The sequence below is a fragment of the Rhyacophila brunnea genome, unplaced genomic scaffold, assembly GCF_057557595.1.
Source record: "Rhyacophila brunnea isolate RB1 unplaced genomic scaffold, BYU_Rbru_1.0 scaffold_13, whole genome shotgun sequence".
NCBI classification, from domain to species: domain Eukaryota; kingdom Metazoa; phylum Arthropoda; class Insecta; order Trichoptera; family Rhyacophilidae; genus Rhyacophila; species Rhyacophila brunnea.
Window position 1 is genome coordinate 6142928 of NW_028232785.1, and position 15276 is coordinate 6158203.

Consider the following 15276-nt stretch of genomic DNA (forward strand, 5'->3'; position numbering starts at 1 on the left):
CTGTGTCTGCGCAGTAGAGCGTAGTAGCGAACTACGTTTTATCAAAATAGTCGCTAGCTAGTTGGTTTCTCAGCGAATGGAATGTTTTATGCGTCATCATCACAATCGCAGTAGCTGAATCGCCCGCTTTTAAATTCGCCAACGGCGGCTTTCAACTTTTCTCGGTAGAGTGTTTACAATCTGATGTTAGCTTGTTCGATGATTACACTGGACGACTTTACAGGCAGATAGTAAATTCGCCAACAAACAGCTCGTAAAGTAGTTCAATGTAATTGAAGCTGCAAGGGCAAGGGCCTGTTGACTGACGATTGTGAGCCGTAAGATTTGATGCCCAACCTTCCCGTCCATTTTCTTTGGCTGGATGTTTTTAAATATATTATGTATCCTGTGACTTGGTCCAGCCACGTCAGTTTCCGAAAATGACTCAATGTTCAAGGTGCTTGGAGTTTGGTAGGACTGGCCCTGGATAGAATTTTGTTCTCCGCCGGCTCTTACATCTAAACTTGCATCATCTTCCGCACAGCCTTAAATCGAACCTTCCAAGATCGTCGATCCGGTGTTGCATATGTAGACCGCGCACACCTACCTAGCGACAGTCGTGCGTAACCTTCGAAACGTATAGATATTTGGATGCGGCGATCAGGTATAGGAATGACCAATAATTCATAGGTGTTAGTATGCGTCCTGACGTCTTAGTTTCGCAGCCCGAGAAGCATATAACATGTCGATTGCAACAGTAGATTTTTTTTTTCAAACTAAAAAGTCGAATTCGTCCAATCTGTGGTGCTCCATATGGCAACGTTACGTGTGTTAAATAACGATGACGTCACATCGACGCATTCGACACGTTGCAGATGAACGAGTTTTGATGCGAGAGCCGGCTACAATTTGGTGACATACACAGATGCCACTAAAAGAATAAAAATGTTTAGCCTAATGCATTTCAACAGGTTTTAAAATATATTTTCCCATTTATGTGTATTTCAAAATAATTATTTTAAATACAATATACTTACTTATTATAAAGATAAGTGTAACTTATATAATATTATAAACTGTATTAATCTATGGACAATATTTATTATAAACAACATATTAATGTATGTGAAGTAGCAATATCTTATTAAATTTAAGGTTTATTATATTTTTTTTATTATACGATTCTCCATATTTACTTCCAACGTCATTTCTCGTTTTTTTCTATCAAATGAAAGTAGTAAATCTACGATTAACCTAAAAACACCCGATACAATTGATATTTATTGGGTAAAGCATACTGACGCGATACCAGTGGATATACGGGTTCAAATCCCGTTAGCTGTCGTATTATTTTCAAATGTGTTTTTTTTCGAGTGCATAATATAATATATCTATACATTCTCTGGTCACATAAGTTATACTACACCCAGTAGAGTAAGCCAGTTCCCATTAATTTTGTGTTCCCTGAATATAACACTACGTCTTAACCTATGTGAAAGATTAAAGGGCCGCTTTAGTGTGTGGGGTACATGCTAAAATGTTATTACTATGCACTAGCATTATGCATATAATATACAAAGCGTCTCCTTTAAGGGAAGAATTTCCAGATAAACCTTGATATAATTATTGAAGTATCATATGGTACGTTTATTATGTTTGGTTTGTTATGCTTTTGGTAAGGTGGGAGAAGTTGAATGAAAACTATATTGTGTCACAAACAACTACATTTATTTACTAATTATTAATTCATTTACACAATATCTACATTAGTCAGTAGATTTATTATTTAACGATAGAGTGACCCGAGTTGGTGCGAGTCATTATACTTGTAAAACACGTCCGTTACGATTCAAATTAATCACCCAGCATTGCAAACGTACGCGTAGTAGAAATGCGATATTTATTATCTTGATTTTTCGACGAACAAAATACATCAATTTTGTGGTTTTTTGATACCATTTTAGTGCCAGGATTAATAATATACATTGAATTGATTTATTTCAAGTGCAAGAGTAAAGGTCTCTCCGACGAGTGAAAATGACTAACTCGGAATTAACGTCATGCCACTTACCGAGGCCTCGCATGATTGATGAATTTGATACATGATTGGACATTATGTTTATTATATTGATTCACGGAGTAATGATTTATATGAAAATTGTCCTGTATAAGGCAAAAGGTACTTTTATCTGTCGAGTTTTAAATATTACAATAACAGTATTAAAAAAACCAAAGAATTGCTACTTTTATTTCTTCAGCATATCGAAACAGTGTTCTTATATTGGGTTATAAAAAAACATCTAATAAATTAATAAATCCGGACACATGTTTGTTTAAAACAAATAAGTGTTTTGATAATATACAATTTTATATTTCACTTGTTAAATTAAAACAGTTAAATTAAAAAATTAATGTTATCACTAAGTCTAGCCAAACAACTATCCTTATTATTTTTCTTGGAATGATTCTTTTTGTGTAATTTCATTCCATTAGGAAGTTTACATGAATAATCGCATTTATCACATTTAAATGGCTTTTCATCAGAATGAGTCATTTTATGTGTTTTAATGCCGGCAGCTCGGGCACATGAAAAATCACATTGATCACATTTAAATGGCTTTTCACCGGAATGGGTCATTTTGTGTGAATTCATGTTACTAGAGGTTATACATGAATAAACACATTTATCACATTTAAACGGTTTTTCATCAGAATGAGTCATTTTATGTGTTTTAATGCCGGCAGCTCGGATACATGAAAAATCACATTGATCACATTTAAATGGCTTTTCACCGGAATGAGTCATTTTGTGTAATTTCATGTGAAAAGCTAGTGCACAAGAGAACGAACATTCATTACACGTAAATGGTTTTTCAACAGAATGAGTCATTTTGTGTCTTTTCATGTTACCAGGTCTAAAACAAGAATAATTACATTCTTCACACTTCAAAAGGTTTTCACCAGTATGTTTCATTTTATGTATTTTTAGATCAACAGCCCGTTTACATGAGAAATCACATTGATCACATTTAAATGGCTTTTCACCAGTATGGGTCATTTTGTGACATTCTAAAACTCTGGACCGAATACATGAGAAATTGCATTCGTCACATTTCAATGGTTTTTCATCAGTATGCGTCATTTTATGCAGTTTTAACGAACCAGTATGATTACTGACATAATTACATTCCTCACATTTAAATCGTTTTTCAGCAGAATGAATCATTTTGTGTAATTTTAAATAACTAGATGTTCTACACGAGTACTCACATATGTCACATTTAAATGGCTTTTCACCGGTGTGGATTAATTTATGTCTTTTCAACTGAAAATAATGTAAGGATGAAAAATTACATTCATCACATTTAAACGGTTGTTCCCCAGTATGATTCAGTTTGTGAAGTTTTAAAGCTTTGTCATAATAAGATGCATAATTACATTCTTCACATTTGAATGGCTTTTCGATAGAATGGATCATTGTATGTTTCTTTAATCTACTAGGTACTAAAGATGAAAAATTACATTGTACACATTTATATTTATTTCTATCACTAAGAGGCTTTGTTGCCATTGCTTTTTTATGAGACGCTTTGTGAAGCTTTAGTAAGTCTAATGATGCAAAAAAAACAAAACAAATACAGCACACGAAATTTTTTACATGAAAAATATTTTTTTTAATCTTTAAAACAGCTACTAATAATTCGGGAGTTGTGACACTAGATTGTATTCTATTTGTTTTACCAGTGTGACACAAGTCGTCCGTATGCGTTGCACAGACATTAAGTTCCCCAGTTTCAGTTTTAATGTCCTCCTTGTCTATCTTCATGCCACCATAAGGCATTTGTACATCTGACACCCTCCAAAACGATGTGAGACTCGCCTCATTGGCCGTGCCCGCAGGGATCAACTACACAATACAAACATAAACAATTAAATTAGACGTCTAACTCAAAATACTATATCGACTTCGGAAAAGCAAAAGGATTTAACTCTCACTTTTTGAAAAATAGGTACATAAACTAAATACACGTTCTGTCTAAAGGATGTAAGCTGCAAAATGCCAAATTATTATCAAATTTTAGCTTTTATTTTTTAAAAAAGAAGCACGTTTGAAATTTGCGTCCAGGTAAAAGGATTTATTTCACATCAATGACATTATTAGTCCTTCAAGTAATTTTTTACGGAGAGGAAAAAGGCGTTATGCATCTGACGTTGCAAATGTATGAAAATAATGGAAGTTTTACTAAACTCTGCCGGCCGAGGGGGTAAGTTATGAACCAGAAGGAAGAGTTAAGCCACGTACAGTCGTTTGACAGGTAACAAAAAAATCATTTAAAGTTTAAACATTGCGTCGCTATAGGATTTGTTTCCCGAATAGACCAAATGTCAATTTTACAGGAGACGAAAAACAAATTTCATTGTCGTATATTTAAATATCAGTAGATGTATCGATCATTCTTTCTACACTGTATGTTTGCAACATTATCTAAGAATAGATTCCAAGAATAATATACTGGTATGAATCATTAAATGCACAAAAAATGCGTTTTATTTACAAGTACTCACTGTGGATATTCGTGAATTTTTTAGCGCTCTTCAGAATAATGGATATTCGGGACAAAACAAGGACATTCGGGATTTAAGACCATAGCGTGTTGCTGCACGGCCCACGGATTACTGAGTGGTCAAAAAGTAGGCGCCTCAAATGTTATATTTATTAACACGATAATTGTCAATAATTACTTATATTATTTAAATACTTAATGATCGTAATTACACAAGTTCTTATGTAATAATAACATGCGGCAATAGATTTTTCGGTTTTTTTCGGATTAAGTAATAAAATAGTTTTTATGTAATTAACTATTTTTTTATTGAACGAATAATTCACACAATTTAAAAATGTACCATTCTAATAATTGAACATACGTAAGTTTTAAAATCACTTCTGAGAAAATATATTATAACCAATAGAAAAAATCTTTTTGAAAAAGTAAGACACCCGGCAGGAATCAACCCTGCATCTCCTGGGTTTACGCCCCAGTCTACGAATTATCTACTATGCTACGAGGTGACATACTTATGACGACAAACTTTAACTATTGGCCTTTTAATACCTGCTCATCAGCTTCTTCAAAATCACGCGTCTATCGGCGATCGATTTTTGTTAATTAAATAAAAGTAGGTATCTACTACTTCAATTACTAACCGAGGTCACAGATTTCTCCAATATTTTATGATGGTGCTAAAAATTTTATATTAATAATTTTTCCAAAAAAAAAAAAAATCTATGTATATCTGTATATTATTATATCTATATATTTAACAATTAAACTTATTTTAAACAACAAAATAAATATTATATATTTACTATTGTAAGGAATAACAACACAAAATAATAGCATGTATAGATTAATTACCATTGGCAGCTAATAACATTAGGTAGGTAATAATATCCTAAGTATATAATATTCACCAAATAAATAGTTACTAACATACATATTAAATTAAATTAACTATCAGCGCATTCAAAAATAAATAATAGCGTCGCCTTTATTTTCATAGAAATACCTAGATTAAAAGTAAAATAAGGACAAACAGTGTTTGATTAATAATAATTTCAAATAATTATTATTTTTTACGTCATAGTAGTTGGCGGGTCACACTGTAGAATTCATATAACCGTTGGGATTTTATGTAATTAATCAAAACAAAATGCAGTTATTTAGGTTAAAATACTCACTTCCATAACTCTATTCTAAGTTCAGGGCGAACTGGTGATGTATCAGCTATGAATGATCTCTTCAAATTTGATAAATTCACTATTAAAACAATAGTAACTTTAAAAACAATATCAATGAGACGAAAATTGAAACAGGGCCCCGGACGGCCGAAAAATATGAAAGTGGGCGTGATTGTTTGAGAGCTAGACAGCGTGAATGTGGGAGCGAGATGCACGGCGTCAGCGCGGTTTGATTGGCTAAAGTCATATTCGGGAAATAAAAACTCAGCCAGAAATCTATTTCGACCGAAATTAAATTGGATATTCAGTTCCGAATAGTTGGACATTCGGGAGAACACCACGGAGTAATTGTAACTTAACATGGCGTATACGGGTTGTTTAAAAAAATATCTCTGTTCCTAGATAAAATTATATTGTTTTTATAAATGATTTTGGTAGAGTTCGATAAAAGAAATTGAACTGCATTAAAATGTCGATTTCGACAAAAATGGATATTAGGGAAACAAATCCTCTAGCGACGATTGAGTGAAAATGGCAACAGAACGAAGCAAAATGATTCATGAAAAGTGTGGTGTTAATATGGACGCAACAAATAATCCCAAAAAGAAATACATATATCACACACGAGAAGAGCTATTGTAAATTCTATCTATATCGCTATGAAACGGCCTGTTACAACTTATAATTGTCGATTAATTGATTTGATTATTTCATAATATCTGAGAAAAGTAATAAAATATTTTCTAATTCACTTAAAACACTGCCATGTGATTTATAGGTTATGTGATGTGTCAAAAATTCTTCTCCATTGAAATTTTTATGTTAATATATTATAGAAATAACATAAATCGCAAGTAAAATGTACGTGTTGATACACTCTCACATTAGCCTATTGCTAGTGCCTACACTGTAACTTCAGAAAAGGCTGAAACATGTTACCTAATCTCAAAAATCGTCGGCTTAACAAAACATACAACCAAGCTCCTTGATAACCCGTCAATATATTCTAGAAGTTTTAAATTAATGTTAAATAATGTAACATACATTGTACAGCGCGATGGGTGAATGCAATTTAAATTCAGTAGAATCGTTTTTAATAGTAAAATCTAAATTCTAAACACGCAATAATATTAAAATGGCAACACCATCCATTGTAAAATTATTGTGTGTCGCGTGATAAAATAAAGAGAACCCCATCGCGCTTCCGATAGAGATTTTGAGCTTAACTGGGATTGTGAACCCCGTCGCAATCTGTAACCGTCAGTAAGCGTCCAAGGGGCAACCGATAAAGACAGACTGTCGGGAAGTTAAATTTGTGTACTCCACGTAAAAAAACAAAGAAACTATTGTTTTAATTATTAGCATATAAGTGTGTAGCAAAGAAAAATTACTGAAAATATAAAGCCACGTGCTTATAACCAAAAACAAAAAGACAAAGACTTTTCATTTAACCCTAATCTATTTAATTAATTTTTGTGAATCCTGAGTTCGAATTAATCTGAGCTAGACCGGAACTCGGGATATCTCAGTGTCTATCTCCAAATATGTTAATACCTAGCTAATTTTTTGTCAAGTAAAATAACTTACCCCTCATTTTTATTAGTTTTTATTTAATAACTTCATTATTTAACTATAGATTAGGGAAAAAAAACACCAAATTATTAATCATCATGCACTTCAAGTTTGTGTCTATTTTATATTTAGACTTTCGCCCAAAATCATTATCAAAACGTTTTTTGTGTCTAATGTAATATTTGATTTTTTTCAGACCATGTCCGATCCTAATAGGATTATATGGGCCTCCACGTAGTGGAGGTTTGTTTTAACAGATTTTGTTTTTTACGAGAAATGGATGTCAGCCACTTGCTCAACCTATTAGGTCCAACCGATTAGTGTGGATTAACTTTTTTTGCCTTTCCACAGTCGATATACTTAATAAAAATCTCTAGTTTATCAAAAAAAAAACATTGGTCATTGGCCAATTATGATCGCTTTCATCGCTCGCAGCGAAAGTTAACTCAAAACAGGGAGCGAGTTTTAGACTTAGTACAGCTAGACCTAGATGTAATCACAAGTTCATACATCACGGCCGGGTCAACTTGATATAGTATTGTGGCCAGAACAAAACTCCTCAAACAAAGTACACCGTGTTAATTAGCATTTTAAGTCATAGTTGAAAGCCTAAAAATATATACATTATAAAACTAATCTTAAATGTCTCTCAAACCAATAATTGCCAGTAATATAATTTTTACGGTCAGTGAACTCGATTGTGTGAACCGACTCATTTATATTTTCCATCGTTCGCAAGAATCAATGGAATGTCAACGCGTCAAATTTCACCCATTGTATTGCAAGAATCAACGAGTAAATAATGCATTTCTGCAACATTGTAGCAAGAAATACATTATTTAATTGATAACGTTTTTGTCATAGTCAAATTTCACAGACAAATTTCTAAGAAATGATCCACAGGGTGTGAACCCACGGCGGTACTATAAAAACGAATGTGGCAATACATCAGTAACTCGTATCTTAAAATCGTTCAAACTAGCTACACGCATCTCGCTTCAACGTTAGTAATTTTTATCGCAAACACAACTCTCTATGATTATTATTGTAAAATTTACATTGTACGAACTGTAATTACGATTGTATCTTTGTTGGTTAAGGGAAAAATAAATTGGGCTACTTTATCACGCAATAAATCCTTCTACTCGTTCGTAACGTACTACGTCATCCCTTACCAACAGTATGACTGTCGTCGAAGTGATAATTCGCGATAATTCTGAACACCTGGTAAGCCGTGACACCGGGTCTTGTGATTCATCAACCTAATTTATCATATCATTCATCGAAAGTGTACCGTGGGTAAGCTAACAAACAAATACCGCGCGAGTGATAATGCAACCAGACTATAGAGACAGCCTCAACAGCAATAGGTTCAGTACCTGGCATCCAAACGTAACCCCGCAGCATCCCCACCTTCACAATCATTCTAATCAATTACAGTCCATTATAAAAAGCGCAACCAGACATAAATAAAGAAAGAGTTTTCAACTGATTTCAAATGGGTTGAATAATAATGTCCCGTATTGCTACTACTCCAGCAATAGATATAAATTTGAATACTTGTTAAGAACTGGAATTTCTTATGTTGTGCATTTTGGTTGCAATAGTAGAAATAAACATGGTCAAAAATAAAATAATGCTTCAAAGGTACCTGATTTTTTGGCAACGATTCTGAATATGAGCAGCCAGGTTTAGCGTCCTCATAATTAAATGGGAGTGTTCTTTCTTCCTCAAACTCGGTCTTGAAGTCAACTCGTTCAGAATCGATTTCAGAAGTTATATTGACTAGATCTGTTTCAGGGTTCTGAAAAAAAACAATATATTATCTACGAGTGGTGAAGAATGATACAACGATTTCACGGTCCTGCTGTGGACTGGTCCCACGTCACTCGATCAAGCGCTCATTATATTCAAAGGTTGCCATAGAATTATAGGCATTTAAAATCGGACAAGATTTTATTGGTACATGTCTACATTAACATGTCCCCATAGAGAGTTACTAAACGTAGTTTTATGTCAAAATCTCGTTTCTGCCTAATATTGACCGAATGATGAGTCAACCATTGAGGAATAAATTCTATAAAATGTTACAAATATTTTACAAGGACTGCGTCAACTATAGAAGGTTGGGAATTACTGTTCTAAATGGACATACAATATTATCTTAAAAATTAAAACATCTACGTATATCCTATTTTGTAAGAATACCTCAGATATACCCTTACTAGCTAAAACGGGACATGAACCTGTAACCACTGTATTTACGCTAAAGTACTTTACCAATCAAGCTACGAGCAATTTATCAAATTACGATTAAATTAAATAGTAGTTTTTTAAAAGAAATGCTTATCAAATTGGGTTTTTTTGTGTTTTAAACAAGGAATCAAATAAGTGGCACAGGTATTATAAAGAGGCACCATGGGCGATTCGCAGGTGTATTGCATTTTTTTTCTGCACTTACTGTTTTTATACTAGTAAACAATACAATAATGGAAGCCCCTGGTGTTTAATTTTTTTTTAATTGTATGTTAATACTTGACAATTCCATAATTCAAGATGTATTAAATATAGAAACAAATAAAACATCAGTAGCCTGATGATGAACTCTCCGCTACACTGAAGTACATTGGAACATGTACATGTCTGAGAGCGATTGAAGACACATATTAATATTTCAATGTACTTCCATGTAGCGGATGTACTCAGCATTTACCCACTAACCAAATTTTCAAAATTGATTATTTACCCAGTCTCTCCAGAGGTTACCGACCACTGATATAGATAGTGTTTGTTATTTTTTTAAATTAAATTAAACCCTAAATCCAAGTCATATTAAATAATAGTCAATAAATATTCATTTATTTATTAAATATCCAAAATTATGCCATTTAAACCATACACAATTTTAGATATTATATAAACAGAACAATATTTTATATCGTCAATTTGTTTGGTCTAGTATTCACTTATTAACGTATAATTGTCTTACTAAGGTTAAAAATATAAATTAATAATTTAAGACATACATATTAGTAATAAAAAAATTTATAAAAATATTTGTCGGAAGTTGGTTTCAATTTCAATTCAATTTTTATACATTAACTGCAGCCTTAGACCGCTCGGCCACCGTGCTCGTCGCGATATTGTGAAAATTTTTAATAAATTGAGTATAACAGTAACATTTTGCGTTACATTTGAATTTGGTGCACAAAATTGTATTTTAATATCACGGCGAGCGGTAAAATATATACATGTTAAAAAAAATCGGCATCCCTATGCGGACATGAAGATCTCTTCACGTAGTTTTGTTAGTCCGCTTTGTTTTTTGTACTAAATATTTAATTATTGAATCCTTTGTTTTTAATAGTTCACTGCGCTCCTCTCTGCCATGGGCACTTTTATTAGTAAGTAGGTAAATATGAATTAAGTCAAAGCACACTTGAGCTTGTAGCGACTGTTGTCTTGGGTATCTTCTCCTGGACATTCCCAGGTGTAAAAAACTGCTGATGCTTCCAAATCTAGGGCGTCGTGATGTGCTCGATTAAGACCGAGTGAAGTGCGGGGCTTAAGCCCTATTTAAAATCTTTTGTCGAATCGATTTCATCATATGCGTCAAAAAATATCGCCGCTATATGCGACACTATAATCTGATAATCAATGGAATTTGTAAGAATTTGTTCCAAATCTAGTCTCTTGAGTCGTAATATCATCGTAATTTATTATACATCACGCGATACGTCTAAATGAGTAGTCAAATCCAATCGTTTAATGGGGAGACGCATGCCAGCAGAGAACCTAGCGGAAATATACGAAGCTTGCAATTTGAGATTTTTTTTTGATAATTTACAATTTCAACTGTATTATTTAATAAATATGTATCCGAAAACATTAAAAAGATTTTTTATTTTTTTTAAACTTAAAGATAAACCTACACTTGTAATAAAATGTGAATTCGTTGCAGGGTCAAATCTTATTATTGCATTATATTTTATGGTCATAATTATCATTAAAATTTAGTTTATTAAGTTGTAGATTTTATGTGGTGTAGATTTTTGACTAATTCATCGTTTTAATATTTTTTATATATATTTTAAAAAACATCGATTTTTATAAAAATATAAATGTGTATAACTTGAAATCCTTTTTATTTATATCAACTCGAGCTTCAATATTGTGACCATGCCTAAAATAAAATTTGATATAAATAAAAAGGATTTCAAGTAATACACATTTAATTTTTTTTAAAAATCGATGTTTTTTAAAATATATATAAAAAATATTAAAACGATGAATTAGTCAAAAATCTACACCACATAAAATCTAAAACTTAATAAACTAAATTTTAATAATAAATATGGTCATAAAATATAATGTAATAATAAGATTTGACCCTGCAACGAATTCACATTTTTTTACAATTGCCAGTTTATCTTTAAATTAAAAAAAAAATAAAAAATCTTTTTAGTGTTTTTAGATGCATATTTATTAATTACTACAGTTGAAATTGTAAATTATCAAAAAAAAATCTCAAATTGCAAGCTTCGTATTTTTCCGTTAGGTGCCTCTTTTCGCCTCTGATAGTATAAGCATCCCCCTTAAGCTATAAATAAACCGAAATTCACTATAAGGCCCTCCTCCTACGGCGCAACTGTAATCTAACGGAACTGGTTGGTGATGGAACTCATAAACTGACCAATGTGATGCTTCGCACACAGCGCTACTGAAGCCCACTTGAAATAATAATCACATAACCTCAAACTGCCAAACTGGACCATCAGCTGTTTTGTGCAAAAACTGACAACACGCACGCTGCTGCGTTTAGGTACTCAAATACAATTAGGTTATTTCAATTTTGCTTATCTTGTACTTTTGACGTCTTGTGTTGTTATGGTTTTTATAGCATGACGTTTGTTGCGCAGTGCTACTAATTTTGGTAAGAAAATATGAGTTTTCACCGAATTTACTGACATTGGTACCACTGTTTTACGGTGACTGGAAACTTGAGACCGTTTTGAAACAGAGATTCCAGTCTCACCGTCAGCGAGCCGCCATTGAAATACATTAAGTCGATACTGTTTGGAATTTTAGTTATAGTTCTGTTGGATTTCAGTTGCTCCGTGGGAGGAGGGCCTAAGTAAAGATATATCGAAAACTAACCTCAAAAGTGCTACAATCATCTTCAAATATCTCTTTTTTTATAGAAAGGCCGGGGTTCGAGCTGATTGGGTGCAATAGTGGTACATCGAACCAGTGCTGTTCTTCTGCGGCAGACATGCACTCATCCGGATCACGTTTTATATCCATTTTACGTATTTAAACAAAAATATGTCACTTCAGATCGACACGTCAATATGGAATGACAGTCGTAACCAATAGATACAGGTCGTAACCATAGACTAATATAATATTGTCGTAACAAAAGAAGCCATAGAGCAATTGATTGCATTGAATGTTATTAATTTTGTTATTAATGTTATTAATGCTGTTCGCTGAATACCTACCTAGTTATGTATCATTAGATAGGTATGTACTTATATAATATTATGTTGCCGAAAATTTGTTTTTGTCTGAAACGTAATGCCGTGTCCATACTGGCAAGTTGCTTACACCTCATTAAATTTCACGATAAATATCAAAATTTGTTTGACCAAAAATTATTTTAATCGAAATTTAATGAGGTTGACAGCAACTTGTTGCCAATGTGGATACGGCTTAAGGCTATGACACGGCCGTCACAACGTCACAAACATATTTTTCGTATTACAATTTTATACAGTTTAAATGGCCAAAGCCTAATATTCTTCATCTATCAAACTACCTATTTCTTTCCCGTTTCATTCCTGTTTCATGTTCCCAGCCACAAGAACACAAAACATGGGCTCATCCTGAAATAAAAACAACAATTTCCTGGAAGACAACCAAGTGATACGATCATAGGTTTTTTTCTGCTCCGCTAATTTACTTATGCGTCAATTACATTGAACTAGGTACTTTACGAGCTGTTAGTTGGCGAATTTAAAAGCGGGCGATTCAGCTACTACGATTCTGATGATGACACACAAAATTTCCATTCGCTGAGGAGCTAACAAGCTTGCGACTATTTTGACAGAACGTAGTTCGTTTTTTCATTCGTTCACACGCCGGAGTGTGGCGTGTAAAGTTGACCGGCTTTCAACTTTTTTCGATATATTGTTTACAATCTGTTTGTTAGCTTGTTCGATGATGACACTGGCTGACTTTACAGGCAGGTTGTAAATTCGCCAACAAGCAGCTCGTAAAATAGCTCAATGTCATTGACGCTTTATGAGGTCAAAAGCCGCACAACTTTATTTCCGACTTCCCATTTATGACGGGAAGTTCATGGGCATGTCAGTACCTAGTATATAGTTCCACAATGGTCGAGCAGCTTACGCGTCGGCTTATAATGTCGTGGGTCCCAGGTTCTAATCCTAGATCTGAATTATTATACTTACAAAATATTTGAAGTCATAGAAAGACCTAATAAGCTGAGCAAGTGGCTAACACCAATTTCATGCCAAAACAATAATCTATTAATACAAACCTTCACTTGTATCTGGAGGCCCATATATTATGATCAGTGACGTCCCTAGACAAAATCACGCCCCTAGGCAGTGTCATACTTTTTATCATCCTTTCGTGACTTATATAATATCTAATAAATGTATTGTATGGATACATTACTAACAAGATAATAATATAATACCACTAAATCTAATTTAAATGCCATGTCTGCTTCAATAGACAATATTCCAAGTCTACGGTTTCAGATAGGTACCATATAAAAATACACCTGACAACTTTCAAAACTCGCGTGTGACTGGCAAACATATTTGGATATATTTTAAATTAGGTATGCACGTGTTATTGCTGTTCACCAAGAATGTGACATCTAAGGACAACGGAAGTAAACTAGACAGTGCAAACCCGATAAAAAAGTCTTGTTAAAACTTTTATAGTACCTAATAAATACATTTTGTTTCCAACCAGTGAGCAGAATTTTTTAATAGAAAGATATTTCCGTTACCTACTAAGTTTAGGTAGCAATTTCTATATAGGTATTATACCAAATCATTCTCTTCGATTTGCCGCCCTTTGGGCAACTACGGCCCCCAAGCGAAACTCAATCTGCCTAACCCCACGGGACGTCACTGATTATGATCATAATATCGTCTCTGTTCTGGCAGAACAGACTAACTGGAGAATACTAGTTTTGAGTAATTTGACTTTGAAGTTGTTAAAATGTTTGAAATGGTCTATCATGTGAGTTTATTAAGTACTTAATCGTAAAAAGGATGACTTTAAAATAAAGACTGTTTATTTATTAAGAAGGTTTCCAGACGGTAAAGTTTGAAATAAGGAACATGTTGGTATAACTAACTAAGTATGTCATTTTTTCGAATTAGTGTCTTCTGCCAGAACAGTGACGATATTAGTATCGGACACGGTCAAAAGTACCTAAGAAGAAGATTGGTACCTTGTACCATTTGCAAACAATAATAATTCAAATTAAAGAATTGCTGCAACGCTGGCAATACCTACTAGAATGTTTTTTTGTCTATGACGTGAACAAGTGACAGCTTGCAATAGCTCATTGCCGACTGAAAGATGGTTGCCAATAGCTACATTTTTTCAAATAAAATATTAAAAAGACATAATGGATATGAAACGCAAACCAGGCAAAGAATACCAGAAATGTTTTAATGTACCGGTAGAGCATATAAACAAACCAGGCCCCGTTACATATATAAAACAAGAGAACACTGACAATGATAGTCGCGATTTTGAGGTTAGTTTATCAAAGTGTGTTGATTGATTTCTACTTTGTTTTTTTCTCCAATTGATCATGAATAGTCTTTTAACGTTTGCAAATATAGTTAAAAATTAATGATTACATTTACATTATGGTGATTGAAAATAAAATGTTCCTCAGTCCTCAAAGAAATTCCCATTTTTTTAATTAT

The 15276-nt window shown here is 33.2% G+C and overlaps 2 protein-coding genes across 2 annotated transcripts in view; one reads left to right on the forward strand and one right to left on the reverse strand.

Annotated features, from left to right (window-relative positions):
* The window catches only part of LOC147076245 (RNA polymerase-associated protein CTR9 homolog), a 578712-nt gene that overhangs the window by 534119 nt on the left and 29317 nt on the right, over positions 1-15276 (forward strand). The window lies entirely within an intron of this gene.
* Positions 1698-12631, reverse strand: LOC147076271 (uncharacterized). Its single transcript, XM_085941226.1, has 3 exons — positions 12452-12631; positions 8946-9098; positions 1698-3886 (listed from the first exon to the last, which is right to left on the reverse strand). The coding sequence occupies exons 1-3, from the start codon at positions 12596-12598 to the stop codon at positions 2375-2377; spliced, it is 1812 nt and encodes a 603-aa protein (XP_085797352.1). The 5' UTR covers positions 12599-12631; the 3' UTR covers positions 1698-2374.

Excerpts from the sequence above, each read along its gene's own strand:
- LOC147076271 (XM_085941226.1), bottom strand. The coding sequence starts at position 12,598 with ATGGATATAAAACGTGATCCGGATGAGTGCATGTCTGCCGCAGAAGAA. Across the intron at positions 9,099-12,451 it reads ATGATTGTAGCACTTTTGAG|AACCCTGAAACAGATCTAGT; the intron begins GTTAGTTTTCGA and ends GTTTTTTTTCAG. Across the intron at positions 3,887-8,945 it reads AATCGTTGCCAAAAAATCAG|TTGATCCCTGCGGGCACGGC; the intron begins GTACCTTTGAAG and ends TGTATTGTGTAG.